General features: G+C 45.3%; 1 protein-coding gene across 3 annotated transcripts in view; it reads right to left on the bottom strand.

Annotated features, from left to right (window-relative positions):
• Positions 1-2,979: 2,979 nt before the first annotated feature.
• The window catches only part of GPN1 (GPN-loop GTPase 1), a 48,892-nt gene continuing 27,308 nt past the window's right edge, over positions 2,980-24,563 (bottom strand). Inside the window, exons 6-12 of one of the 3 annotated variants that reach the window (XM_034781653.1) lie at positions 19,024-19,167; positions 10,296-10,508; positions 9,356-9,447; positions 4,895-5,066; positions 4,377-4,535; positions 3,799-3,883; positions 2,980-3,296 (exon numbers count right to left, since the gene is read on the bottom strand). In XM_034781653.1, the coding sequence (XP_034637544.1) occupies positions 3,071-3,296; positions 3,799-3,883; positions 4,377-4,535; positions 4,895-5,066; positions 9,356-9,447; positions 10,296-10,508; positions 19,024-19,167 (1,091 nt within the window). In that variant the 3' untranslated portion in view covers positions 2,980-3,070. The remainder of the gene's footprint in view (positions 3,297-3,798; positions 3,884-4,376; positions 4,536-4,894; positions 5,067-9,355; positions 9,448-10,295; positions 10,509-19,023; positions 19,168-24,563) is intronic. The other 2 variants (XM_034781654.1, XM_034781655.1) reach the window with 2 other exon arrangements.

Below are 24,563 nucleotides of genomic sequence, written 5' to 3'. Positions count from 1 at the left end.
GGCTTTTTGGGATTGCCCCCCGGACGGGGATTTGGAGTCCAAAAAGCCGGACATGTCCGGGAAAATCTGGACGTATGGTAACCCTAGACAACCTGGGCCTTGGGATGGGGCTCCAGCTGGGCAGGGGCTAGTCTTTGTGCTCAGCAGGTTACTCCGGGAGCAGGAGAGGTGGGGGGAGATTTCCCTGGCTAGGGTTTTGGTGCCCGAGGAGGATGAGAGCTGGGGCAGGCTTTAGAGCAGCTTGTTTAGCAGCTGGGAGCCCAGGTGCTTGTCTGTCCCTGAGTGGCTGAGGAGCACGGTGTGCAGCTGGTCCATGCACTTGAGGTAGCCACTGCTGTAGTGCTGCTTCATGGCCAGGCTCTGCTTGGTGCTGGCTGCAAGAGATGGGCGGGGGGGGGGGCTGCCTGGGGATCCCGCGGCGGGTGCTGGGAGAGGGCAGCTGGGTGCTGGGGGGAAAGTGGCATGTGGCCTGGGACCCTTGCTGGTGCTGGGGGCAGGGGGTTTGGCAGGGCCAGCAGGCTCCCTACCTGGCTCCACACCTCCCCCCACAGCAGCAGCAGCAGCAGCGTTTGGGTGTGGGAGGGGTCAGAGGGTCAGGGCATGGGATGGGGTGAGGCGGGTTCTGGGCAGTGCTTACCTGGGGGGCTCCCCAGAAGTGGTGACATTCCCCTTGCTCAGCTCCTGGGCGGAGACATGGCCAGGCAGCTCTGCACACTGCCTCCGCCTGTGGGAAACTGCGGCCAATGGGAACTGCACTGCACCATGACCTGCAGCATGTCAGCTTTCTGCAGCTTGGACTGCAGCAAGGAGTAGGGAGAGGCACCATTAATGAGTGATGGGGTACAAGGATTTGGGGACTCAGGGTATTAGGAATACAAGGGGCTTGGGGGAAGGATGCAGACACCTATACCCAAGCTGTAAGAGGGTTGCTTCCAGGGGCATTAGAGGTAAGAACATAAGAATGGATACACTGGGTCAGAGATTGGAGATTTAGACACCCAGAGCATAAGGCTGCATCCCTGACCGTCTTGGCTGATAGCCATTGGTGGACCTATCCTCCAGGAATTTAGCTAATTCTTTTTCTAACCCAGTTATGCTTTTGGCCTTCACAACATCTCCTGGCAACATGTTCCACAGGTTAACTGTGTATCATATGAAGAAGTTCTTCTTTATGTTTGTTTTAAACCTGCTGCCTATTAATTTCAATTGGTGACCCCTAGTTCTTGTGTTATGAGAAGGGGTAAATAATACTTCCTTATTCGCTTTCTCCACACCAGTCACGATTTTATAGACCTCTATCATATTCTCCTGCAGTTGTCATTTTTCTAAGCTGAATGTCTAGGTCTTTTTAGTCTCTCCTCCACTGCTGGGCGTAACTAGGAGTGGAAATCTGTGTGGGCCCCGACTTTCGGGTGGATGTTCAATCACAGACTGTGCTAGGCTGCCACACCAGCTGACTGTGCAGCCTGGCCAGGGCGAACAGCGCTGATCCCCTTAGCTGCACTCTGACTTGGCAGCAGGGAAAGAGGGAGCCGTTGCCTCATTGCAGGGTATGGGCTGCTGTCCTTCAGCTGGGGCTCGCATCTCCTGCAGGCCGTAGGACCCCTGTGTGGGGCCAGCTCTGGCTGTGCTGTGGGGGCATGAACAGGGGCTTGCCTGTGCAAGCAACTTGGCCTCTCAGTGTGACCCCTTCTTATAAATTAAAAACACTTTTTATATATTTAACACCATTATAAATGCTGGAGGCAAAGCGGGGTTTGGGGTGGAGGCTGACAGCTTGCAACCCCCCCGCCCATGTAAGACCCTTGTGACCCCCTGAGGGGTCCCAACCCTCAGTTTGAGAACCCCTGATTGAGTCTGACCTCCTGGATATTACAGGCTACCAACACCACTCAGCACCCACATACTAAACCCAGCAACTGAAATTAAACCAAGTATTGCAGACCATAGGAGACTAGAATATTATGTGCCAGAGGGAGAGATCAGCTTGGCAGTGACCTTAGTTTTTTTGGGGTTGTTTTTTTTTTCTTTGCCTTTCTCTGCAGCATGTGGGTGGGGTCATGTGCCAGGATTATCTGGGTATATCTCATTTAATCATTTCCCTGCCATTGCAGGCCCCTCACGCATGGCACACCTCGGTCCCTCCTAGTCTATGCCTGTGGCACATTAGTCTCCTGTGAGCTGTAATACTTTGATCTCATTTTGGTTGTTGGGTTTAGTGTGAGGGTGCTGGGTGGTGAGGTCAGATTAGATGATCTGGTAGTGCCGTCTGGATTTAGACTATGACTCTCTAAACTCTCATTAAGCTGAATTAGATTGGTTTATGTTTTGGAACCTGGTGCCTAGGGCTGTTTCTGCTGCTCTCACAGGATATTCTCACTAACTTGCACAACAAGGGGTTGCCTCAAGCATAGGCGCTGACTCTGTGAGTGCTCCGAGGCTGGAGGACCCAGGGGGAAAAATTGGTGGGTGCTCAGCACCCACCGGCAGCTCCGCGCCCCTCCCCCGCCCAGCTCACCTCCACCTCTGCCTCCTCCCCTGAGTGTGCCACGTGCCCGCTTCTCCCACCCCCCCCAGCTCCCAGCGCTTGCACCACGAAACAGCTGTTTCGCGCAGCTGGGAGGGAGGGGGAACACAGCGCGCTCGGGGAAGAGGCGGGGCCGGGCCGGGGATTTGGGGAAGGGGTCCAATAGGGGCAGGGAGGGGGCAGAGTTGGGGCGGGGACTTTGTGGAAGGGGTTGGAATGGGGGCAGGGCAAGGGTGGAGTCGGGGCGGGTCCAGGGGGCGCAAGCTCCCACAGGCGCCGGGGAAAGTTGGCGCCTATGGCCTCAGGCAGTTTGTTATTTCAATATCTGCTGTGAAAAGACACATGCGATAGGAGCAAGTGGCTCTCTTCTAAAGTCATTTGTTTATAAGCTTGCACCACACACCTTGCACAGTCAGCTTCAGGACCCGCCCTTCTTAATGATTTTCTTTAGATTTATTTGGACTGAAATTTCTCTACACTTTTGAAAATTTTGTTTCAATTTCCTGCAAAGACACACAACTGTGCCTAGGACCAGAGTGAGGCTTAAATCTCTGGTGGTGGAGCTTCTGGCCCAGGGAATGGCCCCACAGCATTTGGGGCAGCTTGGAAAGGCTGGGACGAATTTTCCCACTTCCTTGGTCTCTTGGATTCTTCGCCTGGCTTCTTAGATGTATTCCTGTCACACAGAGTCACTTTGTGCAGGAACTCCAGCTCCTTGTGGAGCAGGGCTTTGCCCAACTTTGTCCGAGGAAAAAACAATCGCATGACACTGGAGAGAAAATATTAGTGGAAGAAGTGGGAAGCACATCAGCTCCATTGTGTGTAACACCAGCTATGAGGACAGTGGTTCTATAGCATCTGTCCTTGCACACATGGGGTTCAGTTAAGGCCTGGCTCATTATGGTAGCACCAAGTCCCTACTGCAGGAGGGAGCCTCCGAAATACTTTATAGTCTATAAAGGCCCCACTCAGAATTGCAAGGGGCAGGGTGGGGCGGGGTGCAATGCACTGAGCACTACAGACACACTGAGCAACGTTCCCTAGCTCAGTCTCAAATTCTCATTGCCAGCAGCTCTTTCAGGCAGCTATGTCCCTTAAGAATGGGTTCATCCATTCCACACCGCAGGGGGTGCCCCATGCTGCATCTCTGTGTTCCAGATTCAGCTTCACCCAATAGTCAGGCTGTCCACTAAAGCAGTAATGAGGGAAGGGAACTGGGGAATGTTCTAACTTGCTACCTATTTTTATTTAAAGAATCTAAACAGACCTACATGTACACTGAAACAAAGAGGATGGATGGTGTGACTCCAAAGGTGAATACACAGAGCAGCAGCACCAGACGCGAGATGGCAGGGACTGAAATAGATACAGCAGCATTACCAGAAGTGGAGATCAATGCCTGATGGATTTCTGCAACTCTCAATGCATGGAAGACTAGCTGGGGAGACTTGTAAAAGGTGAGGGTGAACAAACTAAGTGGCTTGGGTTTCTGTAGGCTCTACCTAGCCTAGCTGCTGGGACCAGCATGGAAAGGGTAACCTCACAGACAGGAACTTGGAGCTGGAGCTCCCAGCATTGTCTGATGATGTATGACAACTGGGATCCAGACACCAAACGTGAGCAGAGCTCAGAAGCTGCACTCTCTATGTCACCATATCTTGCAACTCATAGGTTGCTGTATCACTCTAACAGGTGAGCCACAGAGACAGCAGAAACTGTGCAAAGATGCTATCAGCTGGGAATGATTCCTCCTGTCTGAGCTGCACCGGCCTACTTCCTGTTGGGAAGCATGCTTTACTGTCATTACAGAAGCATTACTTGCTGGACTAGGAAAGCCCTCACTACTCACCACAGTCTTCACTGGATGTAGCTCCTTTGTGATAGGTCACCAAGCTCCTTGTGCAGGTCTCACACTCTGTCTTCCCATAATGCTCATTGTAAGAACCCAGGGGGCAAGTGGCACATGTGACTGTATTCAGTGAGCTGTACAGCCCTGGGGAACAAGCAACTGTAAAACCATTAAAAGAAGAGATGCAGTGACATTTGGGGTCAGGGTCAGAGACTCAGATTGAGGATTCCTATCAGGGCTAAAGATTAGAGTGATGGAGCCGGTGCAGGAAAGAGCATCTTATTAATGGATATCCCATGGCTCATCAAGAAAAGAAATGTTTTGTGTGTACAACATTTTCCTACAGCTTCTATATACTTGTAATTAATTTTTACATGGTGTGTTTAAGAATAACTGCATCTTCATCTCCATTTCTAGACATTAGTATAACAAAAGTGACTCCAGTGTGAATTGGACCCCAGTGAGGATTGTGCCCCACTGATGGGTTTGGGTGGAAAGATTTTTGACAATTGACTTACTGCAACAGTTGGAACACCCGTCTGTAGTGTTAATTTTACCAAACCCTGGCTTACAATGATCCACCTTATAGGCCAGAAGTGACCCAGCTTTGTAGTGCAAAGGAGGCAGATTCCCCTCACGGATCTGAAACTCATTCAGCACCTCGATGGAGCGATGAATTCTCTCATAGGCCTGTGAGGAGTCAAGAAAACAATTAGCAGTATTCACCAGGTCAATAACATCTATATTTCCCACTTCCCCCTGGCTCCCAGACCACCATCCACAGAGATTAAAAAAAAAAAAAAACAGTATGCTGCCCTGGCAATGAGGGATGAAGAATCTCCCCCAAAGATGGAGGAGGAGATACCATGTAGCCCCAAGACTGGGAGGATCAGGGATCCCACGCCCCAGAGAAAACCAAGGATGGTGATGGTTGGTAACTCCCTTCTAATGGGGAAGGAGGCATCCATCTGCCAGCTGGACAGATGTGCTGCCTGCCAGGGGCCCATATCTGAGACATTACAGAAGGATTGCTGAGGATCATGCGGCTCTCTTGCCACTACCCCATGCTGCTCATCCATGTGGGCACTAATGATACTGCGAGGTACAACCCTAAGCAGTTCAAAAGCGACTACAGGGCTCTGAGAGTGATGGTGAAGGAGTTGGGGGCACAGGTGGTGTTCTCATCTATCCTTTCAATCAATGGTAGGGGCCCAGGCAATGACAGACACATCCTAGAGGTGACTGCATGGCTGTGCAGATGGTGTCGACAGGATAGCTTTGGCTTCCTCCACCACGTGATGTTGTTCTGAGAAGAAGGATGCTGAGTAGAGATGGGGTTCTCCTAACAAGAAAGGGGAAGAGTATCTTTGGATACAAACTGGCTAATCTAGTGAGGAAGACTTTAAACTAGGTTAGATGGGGCAGGAGACAAAAGCCCACAGATAGGTCCAAAACATAAAGACCTGGGTGAAGGGTTGGAATTTGGGAGGAACATGGCCAATCATAGCAGGGCAAAGGAGACAGGAGGGAATATAGAGGGGAAACTGAATTAACATCTTAGATGTCTGTATACTACTGCAAGAAGTAGGAGGAATAAACAGGAAGAACTACAAATACTAGTGAATAATCACAATTATGACATAATTGGCATCACAGAGTCTTGGTGGGATAATTCACACAACTGGAATATTGGTATAGAAGAAGCTTGTTCAGGAAGGGCAGGCAGGGAAAAATGGGAGGTGTTCAGTGTTACCTTGTATATCAAAAATGTATACACTTGCACTGAGGTTGAGATAGAAGCGGAAGCAGACCAGTTGAAAGTCTCTGGATAAGGATAAAAGGGGTTTTAAAAGGGTGATGTCATGGCAGGGGGGTCTAATATACCACCTAACTATGGAGAAGAGATGGATGAGGGTTTGTTTGTTTTTTTTTAAACAACTAACAAATCATCCAAAGAACATGATTTGGTGATGATGGGGAACTTCAACTACCCAGAAATCTGTTGGGAAAATAATACAGCAGAGTAATGATTATTCAACAAGTTCTTGGAATGCATTGGAGATAACGTTTTATTGCAGAAAGTGGAGAAAGTGACTAGGGAAGAAGGTGTTCTAGACTTGATTCTAACAAACCATGATGAATTGGCTGTGAATTTGAAGGTGAAAGGAGCTTGAGTGAAAATGACCCTGAAACAATGAGTTCAAGATGCTAAGGAATGGTAGGAGAGAAAACATCAGAGTGAAGACAACGGACTTCAAGAAGGTACATGTTAGCAAACTCAGGGAATTGGTAGGTAAGATACCATGGGAAGCAAGTCTAGGGGAAAAGGAGTCAGAGGAGTTGGCAGTTTTTTAAAGAGATGTTATTAAAGGCACAAGAGCAAACTATCCCAATGCATCAAAAACACAGGAAGTATGGTAAGAAACCACCTGGCTTAACCAGGACATCTTCAATCATAGAATATTAGGGTTGGAAGAGATCTCAGGAGGTCATCTAGTCTAATCCCCTGCTCAAAGCAGGATCAACACCAACTAATTCATCCCAGCTAGGGCTTTGACAAGCTGGGCCTTAAAAACCTCTAAGGAAGAAGATTCCACCACCTCCCTAGGTAACCTATTCCAGTGCTTCACCACCCTCCTAGTGAAAAAGTGTTTCCTAATATCCAACCCAGACCTCCCCCACTGCAACTTGAGACCAGTGCTCCTTGTTCTTTCATCTGCCACCACTGAGAACAGCCTAGCTCCATCCTCTTTGGAACCCCCCTTCAGGTAGTTGAAGGCTGCTATCAGATCCCCCCTTGCTCTTCTCTTCTGCAGACTAAATAACCCCAGTTCCCTCAGCCTCGCCTCGTAAGTCATGTGCCCCAGCCCCCTAATCATTTTTGTTGCCCTCTGCTGGACTCTCTCCAATTTGTCCACATCCCTTTTGTAGTGGGGGGACCAAAACTGGATGCAATACTCCAGGTGTGGCCTCACCAGTGCCGAATAGAGGGGAATAATCACTTCTCTCGATCTGCTGGCAATGCTCCTAGTAATACAGCCCAATATGCCATTAGCCTTCTTGGCAACAAGGGCACACTGCTGACTCATATCGTTTCTCATCCACTCTAATCCCCAGGTCCTTTTCTTCAGAACTGCTGCTTAGCCAGTCGGTCCCCAGCTAATGACCTGAAACTCAAAAAAGAGACATACAAAAAGTGGAAACTAGGTCAAATTATGAAGGATTCATATAAAAAAAAAAGACAACTCAAGAATATAGAGGCAAAATTAGAAGGACCAAGGCACAAGATGAGATTAAACTAGCTAGGGACATAAAGGGTAACATGAAAACATTTTACAAATGCATTAGAAGTGAGAGGAAGACCAAGGCCCATTACTCAATTAGAAGAAAATAACAGAAATCACAGCAAAGGCCAAAGTGTTAAATGCCTTTTTTGGTTTCAGAGAGACAAGATGGATGAGGTAATATCTTTTATTGAACCAACTTCTGTTGGTGAGAGAGACAAGCTTTTGAGCCACACAGGGCTTCTTCGGGTCTGGGAAACGTATTCCCAGCATCTCAGCTAAATGCAAGGTGGAACAGATTGTTTAGTATAAGTATTAGAGTGGTGGCCGTGTTAGTCTGTATCAGCAAAAATAACGAGGAGTCCTTGTGGTTTAGAGACTAACAGATTTATTTGGGCATAAGCTTTCATGGGTTAGATGCATCTGATGAAGTGGGTTCTAACCCACGAAAGCTTATGCCCAAATAAATTCGTTAGTCTCGAAGGTGCCACAAGAACGCCTCGTTATTTTTGCTGATACAGACTAACACGGCTACCACTCTAATACTTAGTATAAGTAGTTAACACATATTGTATAAGGGACCATTCAAAGTAGAGTGGCCAATTAACACCTCTGCAGTCATAAGACTGAAATTGGGGGCTAGTGGGTTACAGATTGTTGTAATAAACCATAAATCCAATGTCTCTGTTCAGTCCATGATTTTTAGTGACTAGCAGATTAATGAATTTAAGTTCCCAGGCTCATCTTTTGAAAGTCTTGTGCAGGTTTCTTTGAGGACTGATAGGTCAGATACAGATTGATTGTTCTGTGAAAAGTATTCACCTCCAGATAAGGTGGTAGGAACAAAGAATGTAGCGCATACTTACAAGATGGGGACTCAGTGACTCTGAGAAAGATTTGGGGGTCATGGTGGACCATCAGCTGAACATGAGCTTCCAGTGTGATGCTGGGGCCAAAAGAGCTAATGCGATCATAGGATGTATAAATAGGGGGATTTCGAGTAGCGGAGAAAGGTTATTTTACCTCTGTATCCTGTGTTCAGTTCTGGTGCCCACAATTCGAGAAGGAGGTTGATAAATTTGAGACAGTTAAGAAAAGAGCCATGAGAATTAATAAAGGATTATATAGCATGCCTTATAGTGATAGGCTTAAAGAGGTCAATCTATTTAGCTTAACAAAGAGAAAGTTAAGGGGTGACTTAATTACAGTCTAAAAGCATTTACACAGGGAACACATTTCACAATGTGCTTTTCAGACTAGCAGAGAAAGATCTAACATGATCCAATGGCTGGAAGTTGACACTAGACAAATTCACATTGGAAATAAGGCATACACTTTTACAATTGAGGATAATTAACCATTGAAACAATTTAGCAAGGGTCATGAAGGAGTCTCTTACTGACAATTTTTAGATCAAGATTGGAACATTTTCTACAAGATATGCTCTCGGAATTATTTTAGTGGATTTCTCTGGCCTTTCTTTACAGAAAGTCAGACTAGGTGATCACAATGCCTCCTTCTTGCCTTGGAATCTATGAATGATCAGGAACCTGGGACACTGCCCCAGCTTTCCAGCCATAATGATCTGCAACTCCACTATGGTGTGTTTAGTCAGTTTTATACACAATTTTGCTTTCTGAGCTAGGACTCTGATACTGATTTGGAATCTGGTACCAATTACAGCAGATACATTACCTCTTTAGAGCGATCCTCGATGTCTTGTTCACAGTTTTTGCTCGTACTTTCTGGTGGGCAATGAATTTCCCACATGACTCCATAAGGAAACACTGTGGTGAAATAAAGCAAACATGGTCACTGACAGCTCCTGCACTGTCTCATAGTATTTATCCATCCATCCTTGTATGTTAGCATTTCACAACTGTAAATGGCTACTGATGTCCAGATCATTCCAGACACTGTACACAATCCACAACGCATAGCTACAAAGAAGTTGCTGTCATTTCTGAGAAGCATCTTTATGCCTCAGGCTTGGCTCTGGGTTCTAGCCTTGATTCCATCCTGTACACTAGGAATTGACTTTTCTCTCAAGACAAGAACAAGACAAATAAACCTGTTACTTGCATCCATATTCAACAGTACTGGGTTTAAGTGGGGAAAAGGTAGCATGCCCCTGTCAGAAAACAATATGCAAAGTCTGAATGTACAATTCCCATAGACATTTCCGAGCTTCCTGTAGACAGCTGCAATCCCGAAGACAGCCTTCGCCAGATGCTGTAACCCAGGCTCCAGGCTTCTCCAATAAATGCTAGTTTAGTAAGTTGACGACATAAACTGTTTGGGCCAAACTCTCCTCTCGCTTACCCAGTCATAACTCTCGATGTCAGCAGAGTTACATCTGACTTATGCCACTGCAAGAGGAAAGGGGTCCTTGTGTTATTTTGTTACCTGATCAGTTCTGCAGCAGCTTGAAGCCTGGTTTGTAGTCTGGTCTTGGGTTTGCACCACCCTATTCACTTTTGGTGAGTGGCTTTGGCTGTCTGAAGGAGTCTTGGAAATGCAAACTGTGATTAAATACATGCCCAGAGGCAATGGTGATGAGAACGGCCAGCAAGGTCATGGGTGTAATTTCCTATCTGTAAACACACTAGGGTTAAGTAACAAGCTCTGCTCTTACTCAGCACAGTCATCCATACTTCAGAGTGGTTCCTTTCTTGCGAGGGCCAGATGCACTTAGTGTATTTTTCAAAGACCTCACAGCTGAGATTCCTCACTAGCCCATTCAGATGCTCCAGAAAGCTGTGGATGTAGATGCTGTTGGTTGCTGAGCTGCAGAGAGGAGAGTAAAATGCAAACCGGATCTCCACACTCCTCTCTGGCCTGTGATAAGCTAAAGGGAAAGGACAGTGTTAACGCTATTAAACACTCAATTTGCATACAGTTTTCTAATCCCCATAGTGCTGCACAAGCAGCATCCTCCCCATCTATGTTAGCAACAAGAAGAAAGTCAAAGAAAGTGTGGGCCCCTTACTGAATGAGGGAGGCAATCTAGTGACAGAGGATGTGGAAAAAGCTAATGTACTCAATGCTTTTTTTGCCTCTGTCTTCACAAACAAGGTCAGCTCCCAGACTGCTGCACTGGGCAGCACAGTATGGGGAGGAGGTGACCAGCCCTCTGTGAAGAAAGAAGTGGTTCGGGACTGTTTAGAAAAACAGGACGAGCACAAGTCCACGGGGCTGGATGCGCTGCATCCGAGGGTGCTAAAGGAGTTGGCGGATATGATTGCACAGTCATTGGCCATTATCTTTGAAAACTCATGGCGATCGGGGGAGGTCCTGGATGACTGGAAAAAGGCTAATGTAGTGCCCATCTTTAAAAAAGGGAAGGAGGAGGATCTGGGGAACTGCAGGCCAGTCAGCCTCACCTCAGTCCCTGGAAAAATCATGGAGCAGGTCCTCAAGGAATCAATTCTGAAGCACTAGAGGAGAGGAAAGTGATCAGGAACAGTCAGCATGGATTCAGCAAGGGCAAGTCATGCCTGACCTAATTGCCTTCTATGAGGAGATAACTGGGTCTGTGGATGAGGGGAAATCAGTGGATGTGTTATTCCTTAACTTCAGCAACGCTTTTGATACGGTCTCCCACGGTATTCTTGCTGGCAAGTTAAAGAAGTATGGGCTGGATGAATGGACTATAAGGTGGATAGAAAGCTGACTAGATCGTCGGGCTCAACGGGTAGTGATCAATGGGTCCATGTCTACTTGGCAGTCAGTATCAAGCGGAGTGCATCAAGGAGTCCTGGGGCTGGTTTTGTTCAATATCTTTATTAATGATCTGGAGGATGGCGTGGACTGCACTCTCAGCAAGTTTGCAGATGACACTAAACTGGGAGGAGTGGTAGATACGCTGGAGGATAGGGATAGGATACAGAGGGACCCAGACAAATTAGAGGATTGGGCCAAAAGAAACCTGATCAGGTTCAACAAGGACAAATGCAGAGTCCTGCACTTAGGACGGAAGAATCCCATTCACTGTTACAGACTAGGGACCGAATGGCTAGGTAGCAGTTCTGTAGAAAAGGACCTAGGGGTCACAGTGGATGAGAAGCTGGATATGAGTCAACAGTGTGCTCTTGTTGCCAAGAAGGCTAACGACATTTGGGGCTGTATAAGTAGGGGCATTGCCAGCAGATCGAGGGACGTCATCATTCCCCTCTATTCTACATTGGTGAGGCCTCATCTGCAGTACTGTGTCCAGTTTGGGCCCCACACTACAAGAAGGATGTGGAAAAATTGGAAAGAGTCCAGCGGAAAGCAACAAAAATGTTTAGGGGGCTGGAGCACATGACTTATGAGGAGAGGCTGACGGAACTGGGATTGTTTACTCTGCAGAAGAGAAGAATGAGGGGGAATTTGATAGCTGTTTTCAACTACCTGAATGGGGGTTCCAAAGAGGATGCATCTAGACTGTTCTCAGTGGTACCAGATGACAGAACAAGGAGTAATGGTCTCAAGTCGCAGTGGAGGAGGTTTAGGTTGGATAGTAGGAAAAACGTTTTCACTAGGAGGGTGGTGAAGCACTGGAATGGATTACCTAGGGAGGCGGTGGAATCTCCTTCCTTAGAGGTTTTTAAGGTCAGGCTTGACAAAGCCCTGGCTGGGATGATTTAGTTGGGAATTGGTCCTGCTTTGAGCAGGGGATTGGACTAGATGACCTCTTGAGGTCCCTTCCAACCCTGATATACTATGATTCTATCCTGTGGGGGAGCTAATCTCTTTAGGGTATGTCTACACTGTGATAAAAGACCTATGGCATGGCCACAGCGGGCCGAGGTCAGCTGACTCAGGTTTATAGGGATTGGTCTTGTGGGGCTATAAAACTGCAGTGTAGATGTTCGGGCTCAGGCAGGAGTCTGAGCTCTGTCACCCAGCAAGAGGTTAGAGTCTCAGAGCATGGGCTACCTACAGCCCAAGCCCAAATGTCTACATTTTAGTCCTCCAGCCCAAGCCCTAGAAACCCAGCGCCCCGGGCTCTGAGACTTGGTGCCACTCCCTGCAGCTAGGACATTGACTCAGGGAGGCAGACTGAGGTTTGCTTTCATAAGTTCATGTACTGAGTGAAAAACACAGTTTCAATCAGAATCCTTTAAAAACTATTTTTAAGAAAAAATAAAATGCATGTTTATGTGATTGTTCAACATAGCAAATATTCAAGCATGCACAAAAATTCAAAGATTCAGAAATATAAAAGTATAGATCTGAACATGAAAGTGCTGTGTGACGTAAAGACTGTTCATGACACTAAAGTTGAAGTCTTCTTGGATAATAGTACCTTAATTCCTCCACAAAGGCATACAAGGTTCAGTTTTCAAGTCAAATCACTTTCATATGACAGGAGAATCGTTTCTCTTTTTTCATGGGTCATGCTCATCCTTAGGTGTGATAAAATTATTTTCAAACAAGAAAAGGAATTCCCACGTGTTGCAATTGATGCTCCAAATAACAAGACCACTATAGACATTTCAAAAATACACAGGAAAGCCTCATTTAAGTCCTTGGCAGTACCTAGAACTTCTTCAAATTCTTTGCAATTTTTTTTTTTTACCTATCAGTGGTTTAAATACACCCATTTGGGGGGGTGGGGTGTCACATGTTACCTGTGAGGAAGATGGCCGCCTAGTCCCAGACTTCTCATTCCCCACATATCAAGTCGTCTCTAATAATTACTTTCCTAGCAAACTGCCAATAACTTTCTGTCATAAAAGTTTAAATTAAGCCCCTGGACAAACTTCAAACTGTTGACTATGAATTCCAATGACAAAATGAGAGGCAACAAAAGACCTAAGCCTGAATCACCTCAACAGCTGAACCTAACCCAGGATATTGCGACACTGAAAGAATTCCTCATAGACTGACTAGATTCAATATTGAAAGATATTCATGGCCTCTCTAAAGATATATGTGATGTAAATTCCTGAATGGTTCACTTGGAAATGAGCTACAAAAGACTACCATTGAAACAGTGAAATTAAAGAAGAATCTGACTCCTTAAAGCTCAGATTAGACAAACTGGAAGAAAATCAGGGTGGTTTAAAAAACAGATCTTGAAAAAACAACTTTTGCCGCTTGGGCACTGCTGAGGGCTTTGAGGGAATGGATATTATCATCTTTCTTCAGAAGCTGCCCCCTGACCTACTTAATTGGACCCCAGCTGCTCCCATTAGCTATTGAAAGGGCTCATCGAATGCCTGGTACTAGAGAGCAGGAATCCCATCATCTTCAAGCTGCTGAAGTTCAGTGACGAAGTACCGCTAATGAATGCTGCCAGAAAAGCTGAAACCCTTATGTACAAAGGCTACAAAATTTCTCTTTTTTCCTGACTTCTCAGCTGCGTTTAACAAAAAGAAGGCTGCATTCAATGGCATAAAACAAATCCTGAAGGGGACCAATGTCAGATACAGCATCAAGTACCTATCCACCCTTCTGTACGGATTTAGCAGGCTCCACAAGATTTTTGCAAAAACCCCTCTGAAGGTTGGCAGACATTCCGAAGACTGAGATCAGATTTGACCAAAAGTACGAGAATGTTTTTTTTTTTAATCATAAAAAGCATACTTCAACAAGTTTAAAAATCAGTATGGTTTTCCTATGTATCCTTGTAGATATGGTAATATTGACTTATATAATCATAGAATATCAGGGTTGGAAGGGACCTCAGGAGATCATCTAGTCCAACCTCCTGCTCAAAGCAGGACCAATCCCCAGACAGATTTTTGCCCCAGATTCCTAAATAGCCCCCTCAAGGACTGAACTCACAACCCTGGGTTTAAGCAGGCCAATACTCAAACCACTGAGCTATCCCTCCCCCAAGCAGATACCCAGTTGCACTGAAATCTTCTATTGATCTCCTTTAGAACCAAACAGTAAAGACAATTGTGTAGCACTGCAATGCAAAGAGTAATAGTTTATCACTAAACAGGGGTATACAGCGCCATCTACAGACTGAAGTATTATGTGCACTAATCATCACAATTTGCATTGCCAGACAGATTCTCTTCACCAGATTTGCCTCTGATGGATTGTATTACAATAACCACTAATCCCTTGGAACAGTCAACACTCCTGACATGTAAAGCAGACTATAACCTAAATCTTAAATCGTACTAGTTATTCAGTTGTGCAGGGCATTTGATATACTATGAATGATTTGTTTTATATATTATTGTGTTTTTCATATTTACATTTTGTATTTAGATTTATCATTAGCCTATTGCCTTTCAAGTTCTCTCCCTTGCTCTTTTCTCGAATAAATAGACTTACCATGCAATTTATATGGGTAAAAAAAACAGCCTTGCTTGTCACACAAGACCCTTAAAAAATCCTGGGCAACTGGAGGTATGGGTTTTGGAGGTATGGGGTTGCCAGATTTGTGTTTATATTTATATACCTATATATAATTTTTTTATATGATCTAGTATTCCAAATGCCTCCTATTGTAAAGTGTTTTCCCTCCAGTAGCACTTTATTCAGCCTTGTTTGACACTGAAAAAAGCCTAGCTATGCAATTTGGTTCCCACTCATCTTTTATATACACCTTAAGAGGCTTCCCACACTCAAAGAAAAATCCAATCTTGTATCTACGTGGGGCATCTTGCAATTCATTAAGATGATTACAGCATCTGATCTTATTAATTTTCTTCTCCTACCTCTCTGGGATAACCTAGTTTAAAGCCCTCCTCACTAGGTTAGCAAGCCCGCCTGAGAAGATGATCTTCCCTCTCTTCATTAGGTGGATCCCATCTCTTCCTAGCAATCCTTCTTCCCAGAACAACATCCCATGGTCAAAGAATCCAAAGCCCTCTCTCCGACACCACCTGTGTAACCACGCATTCACCTCCACAATTCGACGGTTCCTACCTGGGCCTTTTCCTTCAACAGGGAGGATGGACGAGAAAACAACTTGCGCCTCAAACTCCTTTATCCTTCTTCCCAGAGCCAAGTAGTCTGCTCAAGGTCATTCTTGGCAGTATCATTGGTGCCTACATGGAGAAGTAGGAAGGGGTAATGCTCTGAGGTCTTGATCAGTCTCAGCAGACACTCCATCACATCCTGGATTCTAGCTCCAGGCAAGCAGCACACTTCGAGTCTCCTGGTCTGGTTGGCAGATGGATGACTCCGTCCCCCTTAGGAGGGTGTCCCCGACCACCACCACCCGTCTCCTCCTCTTGGGAGTGGTGGTCTTGGAACCCCCATCCTTAGGACAATGCATCCTGTGCCTTCCGGCCAATGGGGTCTCCTTCTTATACCTTCCCTCAGAGGGATCTTCCAAATCCTTCTCCGCATCAGTATCTGTGCAGAGAGCCTGAAAACGGTTTTGCACCTCTATCTGCATTGGGGGTACATAGGTTCTCTGATGCTTGGTCCCAGGCTTGTGTTGCGTTTCCTGCGTGCTACTGTCTCTTTCCCTCAGGGCATGCAGCTCCCAGGAACCCTCTAGCTCCCTCCCCAGCAGTGTCTTCTATGTGTGAGCTGGGTTCTGCCGGGTCCAGCAGCCCCTAGTGGCGGCTAGCAGCACTGCAGCCCATTTCTGTGGGAGGAAGGAAATTCTGCATGTACAACAGTAATTTCTGCAAAATTCTGCATTGCGCAGTGGCGCAGAATCCCCCCAGGAGTAGAGAGAGTGTGGGCTGACTAGAACTGGAATGCACCTCTAGAGTCCATAAGAAATCTTAGATGGTCTGCCCAGGGGGCCTGGGACACTACTGCAGAGTCAAGGAAGGGGAACTCCTAGATTGACTGACCACAGGGTTAAAGCTTGTAATGTTCTGAACCTGATGGCTATTATGAGTTATGTACATAGACTGTGGCTTTATGTATTTGTATACATAAAACTGTGTTTTTTTGTTGTTGTTTTTTTGCTGCAACATTCACTCCACCTCACTACAGGGAAGTAAAACAATCAGACAGGGAGGGGCACCTCCCCAAACAGATGAGACAAGTTCCAAGTACCTAGCATTGTACAACCCAGCAAAGACAATGATGGACTATTAAAATTATTGGGAAAACAGTGAAGCAACTTGAAAACAAAACCCTAGTAATGGAAAATTAAGAAAGGAGGGAATTTCTCCCACTTACTACGGTTCAAAAGTGTAAATGAGCATCAGTAGTCCCAAGCGTATCATAAACTGACCAAGGAAACCAATGGTGAATTGCAAAGGAAATTTGTTGAGAACACCACCAAGTTATAAAAAAGCTTTTCAGCAATCTAGTCTACCAGCTCTCCAGACTTCTTGAAATAGGAATCACTGTGTCCTTTGATTGCCTTGCTTGGATTACATATTGAGAAGGTAAAACTTAAAATGGGTGTATTTTTTGTATATAAACTTAAGATAGAAATACAATACAAATAACAAAATTCAATGTTAAATATTTGTAAAACCTGAAAAAAAAATACAAAAAACAAACAAAAAATAAAACTGAACCCATAGAAGTCATGCAAGGGCATCAATTATTCAAATTACTAAAGAGATAAATAAGTGACACCATAACTAAGGATAAGATTTTGTCATGGATATTTTTAGTAAACGTCAGGGACAGGTTAATAAAGAAAAATTCATGGAAGCCGGTGGCCTGTCCCTGGCATTTACTAAAAATATTCATGGGGAACCGCTGTGGGGGTTGGCTGGGAGCTCTGGGGGCTCCCACCACCTGTACGGGCTCGGAGTTCCAGGGTCTCCCTCCCCCCACAGCTCAGAGCTGCAGAGGTGGGCAAGCAGCTGCGGGGTCCTCTGCAGTGGCTCGGAGCCCCCAGGTGCCCATAGTGGTGAGGAGCAGTGGGGTACCCCTGCCCCCCCAGCAGCAGGCAGGAGCTGATGGGCAGCAGCCATGAGCTGTGGGGTCCCCCGCCACCCACGAGCTCCGGGATACCCCTGCTGCCCACAGGAGCTCGGAGGGCCCCACCACCTCAGGTGGCAGGGGTACCCTGCAGTTTTCGGCTGCCACGGGTGGTGGAGGGACCCTGCAGCTTCCAGCCGACAGCTGGCTGAAGTCACAGATGTCTTTGGAAGTCACGGATTTCACTAGATACCACAATCCATTTCTTAATGTTAATTGGTAAAGCCAACTCATCCGGCACCCTTAAAATTACGCAAGCTTGTAGAAAGAGAGAGAAAATTTTTTGAGAGAGCACTGACTATGATGTTCCAAAACACATGCATTTTTGGAGAAGTATAGAGCAGCGGTTCTCAAACTTTAGCAAGCTGAGGACCCCCATTTTGATTTAAACATTTTTGCAGATCCCCAAGCCGGCTTTTAATGCCTCCTCCCCCCCCCCCCCCGGGGGTGTTCAACAGCTGTTCTGCAGCGTGCAGGAGGCACTGGGAGGGAGGGGGATGAGTTGATCAGCAGGGCCGCCGGCCCCAGACATGACTTGTGGACCGCCTAGAGCCAGACCTGACTCGCGGACGCCGAGGAGTACCCTCGCGGAGCCCCAGGGGGTCCGTGGACTCCAGTTTGAGAACCGCAGGTATAGAGGATGTATGAAAGGTTGTCATGTGGCTGTTTGCATGTCCAACATTCACTGTGTGTTGCCAATTTAGCCTTAAACAAACATTGAGCCCAGTATATCTTGTTCTGGAAGAACAGTAAGGCTAAAGACAACCAATTTGACTCTTAATAAATCTGATCTTTTCATTGAAGGTCTGCCTTTTAATACCATAACTTCAGAATAAGTGTTGTTTATGGAAAAAGCTGTCACAAGAGGTCAAACAGGTTATAAAATATAGCCTCTCTCTGTCTGAAAAGAATTCTTGTCTCCCCTCCAAACAGGCAGGCAGGGTCTGGTCACAGAAACTCAAGCATAGAACCATGTGTCCCCACTTTGCAGAGACTTCTTTGCACATCTTTTATTATGGCACCAACGTAATGCAGTCACCACACTTAATTTAGCTGAAACAGGGTCACTAACACACCCCACCTCCAAGGGCTACTAGTATTGTAACTACTACTTTGTGGCTTTAGGACTACAATCACTCATCTGAGGAAACTCAGAATGAGAAACTGGGGAAGAAAAAACTGGAACATCTTATTTACAAGGACAAACAAATGTACAGGAGGACAGTGCCTGCTCATGCTCCCCCTCAGCTATGGGGCTGTGCCATGGGTTTTCTTAATCTCAGTGTAGACATACCCTTAGTGACCCACAGTTATTCCCACTGGCACTTTCCTCAACACCCTAACCTGCATCAATACCCAGACTCCCTGGGTCTCTCCAATATAGGAGATCATGCTCCCCCCTTTGGTCATGGCAACCATTTATCTCTGGCTTCTTGATCTGTTCTTCACAAAGCAGCCAATCCCTCTCCCACAACTCTCTGCACCTTGGGCAGCTTTCCTACATACCATACCCCTGACAAAGAAATGGAAGTTCTTTGTGTAGCGCTTGCCCTCTTTGGAATAGGAGACACTGCATTTGTAGATTCCAGACTGCGCTGAGCCGAAGTCCTTGAAGGCTAGGGATCCATTCTCCAGTATGGAGCAATATTTGGAATCTAGAAGAGATAGAGAGATTATAGATTGTGGTCTTCTGTTCCAATCATAGAACTCCAAATCCAGCGGATTATGACAAAATACTAAGCATGTTAATTAACCACACATCCTGGGACACATTGACTACACTCTCAGTTCATTCTTGTAAACGTTCAAGAAACCAAGTAACTAATTTGGGCCAAATTTATTGTCAAAAGACAAAGCAATACAATATGAAAGAGAGACATACATACTCTCCTTCCAGGAAGCAAACTCTTGCAGCATGTTCACCTTACACAAGTGTGCTTCAAAGACACTCATTTCAGATAGTATGATTTTACAAGTTATGCATCACTAGAAGTTTAAGTTTAACCCACTAGTTTGTGCCAGCTTCCCATTAGTACTTCCCTACACTTTCCCATATCTTGTTTGGAATACAACATTCCAACCAGTGATGAGCCACAAAAGTACTTCCTAACCATATTTGATACAAAGTATTCATGCATCTTTGCTTTGACAAGTTTCCTGTTTTCTAATATCAAAGCTTTGGACAGTGTTGTGAGATGCCTGACATGGGTGAACAGAATTATGGGAAGAACATAATACATTCAGTTAACATAACTTCCCAGCACTTTATTTATATAATGTATATTATATAAATAATGTGTGCATAATACCCATTAATGTGGTGTATACTCCGCCCAACATATATTGGCTAACAGGCAATTTAAAAAACTTCTCACACATGTATGATCTATTCCTCCACCACTAAAAAATGCAGCCATCTCTGGGGTGCTATATAGCAGATGTTTAACAGTCAAGCATCCCTAATGCACAACAGTTTAAGCAAGAAGTAAAGATGAACCCTACATCCAACTGAAGCTATAGGAAGGAGGCAATAATTTAGGGAAACAAAAATTAAATTTCCACAGGTCTTCAGTTTTAAATATGAAGCGAAAATAGCACTTCCAGCAGCACAGCCTCACTCCCAGCACAATTCTGAGGCATTGGGGTCAGTACTGGCTCAAGGGGGACGAGCACACCCTACTATGTCACCAACACTGCTTCCTGCAGTACAGCCCTGTCAAGGTTCCTTCTCCACTCTGAACTTTAGAGTACAGATATGGGGACCTGCATGTGAACCCCTACACTGAATTACCAGCTTAGATCTGGTTTTGCTGCCACCACTCCCAAGTACTAACTCCCTTCCCTGGGTAGCCTTGAGAGACTTCTTCACCAATTTCCTGGTGAACACCGATCCAAACCCTTGGATCTTAACACAAGGAGAATTTAACCATCCCCCTCCTTTCCCCCACCAATTCCTGGTGAGTCCAGATCCAATCCCCTTGGATCTTAAAACAAGGAAAACTCAATCAGGTTCTTAAAAAGAAGGCTTTTAATTAAAGAAAGAAAGGTAAAAATCATCTCTGTAAAATCAGGATGGAAAATAACTTTAAAGGGTAATCAGATTCAAAGAGCCCAGAGGAACCCCCTCTAGCCTTAAGTTCAAAGTTACAGCAAACGGAGGTAAACCCTCTAGCAAAAGGAACATTTACAAGTTGAGAAAACAAAGACAAAACTAACACGCCTTGCCTGACGGTTACTTACAAGTTTGAAAAATGAGAGACTTGTTCAGAAAGATTTGGAGAGCATGAATTGGGCTTTAAACTAGGTTCGACGGGGACAGGTGAGCAAAGCCCACAGGTAAGTGGGGAACATGGAGACCGGGGAGATGGGTCGGAAACAAGAGGGAGTGTGGGCTATATTGGCAGAGAGAAAGGAGAGTCAGGACAAAACTGGGAGGAAAGATCAAACCAGTATCTTAGATGCCTATATACAAATGCGAGAAGTATGGGGAATAAGCAGGAAGAACTGGAAGTGCTAATAAATAAATACAACTATGACATTGTTGGCATCACTGAAACTTGGTGGGATAATACACATGATTGGAATGTTGGTGTGGATGGGTACAGCTTGCTCAGGAAGGATAGACAGGGGAAAAAGGGAGGAGGTGTTGCCTTATATATTAAAAATGTACACACTTGGACTGAGGTAGAGATGGACATAGGAGACGGAAGTGTTGAGAGTCTCTGGGTTAGGCTAAAAGGGGCAAAAAACAAGGGAGATGTCATGCTAGGAGTCTACTACAGGCCACCTAACCAGGTGGAAGAGGTGGATGAGGCTTTTTTCAAGCAACTAACAAAATCATCCAAAGCCCAAGATTTGGTGGTGATGGGGGACTTCAACTATCCGGATATATGTTGGGAAAATAACACAGCGGGGCACAGACTATCCAACAAATTCTTGGACTGCATTGGAGACAACTTTTTGTTTCAGAAGGTTGAAAAAGCTACTAGGGGGGAAGCTGTTCTAGACTTGATTTTAACAAATAGGGAGGAACTCGTTGAGAATGTGAAAGTAGAAGGCAGCCTGGGTGAAAGTGATCATGAAATCATAGAGTTTGCAATTCTAAGGAAGGGTAGAAGGGAGAACAGCAAAATAGAGACAATGGATTTCAGGAAGGCAGATTTTGGGAAGCTCAGAGAGCTGATAGGTAAGGTCCCATGGGAATCAAGACTGAGGGGAAAAACAACTGAGGAGAGTTGGCAGTTTTTCAAAGGGACACTATTAAGGGCCCAAAAGCAAGCTATTCCACTGGTTAGGAAAGATAGAAAATGTGGCAAAAGACCACCTTGGCTTAACCACGAGATCTTGCACGATCTAAAAAATAAAAAGGAGTCATATAAAAAATGGAAACTAGGACAGATTACAAAGGATGAATATAGGCAAACAACACAGGAATGCAGGGGCAAGATTAGAAAGGCAAAGGCACAAAATGAGCTCAAACTAGCTACGGGAATAAAAGGAAACAAGAAGACTTTTTATCAATACATTAGAAGCAAGAGGAAGACTAAAGACAGGGTAGGCCCACTGCTTAGCGAAGAGGGAGAAACAGTAACAGGAAACTTGGAAATGGCAGAGATGCTTAATGACTTCTTTGTTTCGGTCTTCACCGAGAAGTCTGAAGGAATGCCTAACATAGTGAATACTAATGGAAAGGGGGTAGGTTTAGTGGATAAAATAAAAAAAGAACAAGTTAAAAATCACTTAGAAAAGTTAGATGCCTGCAAGTCACCCGGGCCTGATGAAATGCATCCTAGAATACTCAAGGAGCTAATAGAGGAGGTATCTGAGCCTCTAGCTATTATCTTTGGAAAGTCATGGGAGACGGGAGAGATTCCAGAAGACTGGAAAAGGGCAAATATAGTGCCCATCTATAAAAAGGGAAATAAAAACAACCCAGGTAACTACAGACCAGTTAGTTTAACTTCTGTGCCAGGGAAGATAATGGAGCAAGTAATTAAGGAAATCATCTGCCAACACTTGGAAGGTGGTAAGGTGATAGGGAATAGCCAGCATGGATTTGTGAAGAACAAATCATGTCAAACCAATCTGATAGCTTTCTTTGATAGGATAACGAGCCTTGTGGATAAGGGTGAAGCGGTGGATGTGGTATACCTAGACTTTAGTAAGGCATTTGATACGGTCTCGCATGATATTCTTATCGATAAACTAGGCAAATACAAATTAGATGGGGCTACTATAAGGTGGGTGCATAACTGGCTGGATAACCGTACTCAGAGAGTTGTTATTAATGGTTCCCAATCCTGCTGGAAAGGCGTAACGAGGGGGGTACCGCAGGGATCTGTTTTGGGACCGGCTCTGTTCAATATCTTCATCAACGACTTAGATATTGGCATAGAAAGTACGCTTATTAAGTTTGCGGATGATCCCAAACTGGGAGGGATTGCAACTACTTTGGAGGACAGGGTCATAATTCAAAATGATCTGGACGAATTGGAGAAATGGTCTGAGTTAAACAGGATGAAGTTTAACAAAGACAAATGCAAAGTGCTCCACTTAGGAAGGAAAAATCAATTTCACACATACAGAATGGGAAAAGACTGTCTAGGAAGGAGTACGGCAGAAAGGGATCTAGGGGTTATAGTGGACCACAAGCTAAATATGAGTCAACAGTGTGATGCTGTTGCAAAAAAAGCAAACATGATTCTGGGATGTATTAACAGGTGTGTTGTGAGCAAGACACGAGAAGTCATTCTTCCGCTCTACTCTGCTCTGGTTAGGCCTCAGCTGGAGTATTGTGTCCAGTTCTGGGCGCCGCATTTTAAAAAAGATGTGGAGAAATTGGAAAGGGTCCAGAGAAGAGCAACAAGAATGATTAAAGGTCTTGAGAACATGACCTATGAAGGAAGGCTGAAAGAATTGGGTTTGTTTAGTTTGGAAAAGAGAAGACTGAGAGGGGACATGATAGCAGTTTTCAGGTATCTAAAAGGGTGTCATAAGGAGGAGAGCGAAAACTTGTTCATCTTAACCGCTAAGGCTAGAACGAGAAGCAATGGGCTTAAACTGCAGCAAGGGAGGTCTAGGTTGGACATTAGGAAAAAGTTCCTAACTGTCAGGGTGGTTAAACACTGGAACAAATTGCCTAGGGAAGTTGTGGAATCTCCGTCTCTGGAGATATTTAAGAGTAGGTTAGATAAATGTCTATCAGGGATGGTCTAGACAGTATTTGGTCCTGCCATGCGGGCAGGGGACTGGACTCGATGACCTCTCGAGGTCCCTTCCAGTCCTATAATCTATGAATCTATGAATTGATGTCTGGTCCCTCTTAGTCCCAAGAGCGAACAACCCCCAAAACAAAGAGCACAAACAAAAGGCTTCCCCCCACCAAGATTTGAAAGTATCTTGTCCCCTTATTGGTCCTTTGGGTCAGGTGTCAGCCAGGTTACCTGAGCTTCTTAACCCTTTACAGGTAAAAGGATTTTGGAGTCTCTGGCCAGGAGGGATTTTATAGTATTGTACACAGGAGGGCTGTTACCCTTCCCTTATAGTTATGACAAGCCCCGTCTGGGATCATGTTGGGGCACTGGTATCAAAATGACTGAGTACATGGTAGATTCCTCCATCCCTTGGTTTTTCCTTTGAAGTCTTGTCTATATTACAGGATCAGAAAAGTAAGACAGATGAAAAAGGCCTTGTACATCATCTACTCTCAACTTCTTCCTCTCCTGTACATTATCCAGAGTTTATCAGTCTACAGTTAAGTAGCACATTTTGAAGGGGCCTCACTTTCATCTGCAGAAGTTCCTTGATCGTGCAAACAAATAACATGATCACAAGCAAACTATCTAAAGATCAGTTGTGCACACATACTGCAGGGCTCTACATGTACTAAAAATTGAAGGCACAATTTCATCCCCTAAATGCTCATGTACAGGCCTGGTGCCCTGACTCCTTTCAGCTTGGGAGACCCAGGTGCCCTGGATGAAGGATAAACCCATTAAAACTAGGGCTGTCAAGCAATTATAAAAGCTAATCGCGATTAATCACGCAATTA

This window comes from Trachemys scripta, chromosome 9, assembly GCF_013100865.1.
Source record: "Trachemys scripta elegans isolate TJP31775 chromosome 9, CAS_Tse_1.0, whole genome shotgun sequence".
In the NCBI taxonomy this organism is placed as follows: Eukaryota; Metazoa; Chordata; order Testudines; family Emydidae; genus Trachemys; species Trachemys scripta.
Note: the sequence above shows the minus strand (reverse complement) of the source record. Positions and strands in the feature narration are given on the sequence as shown.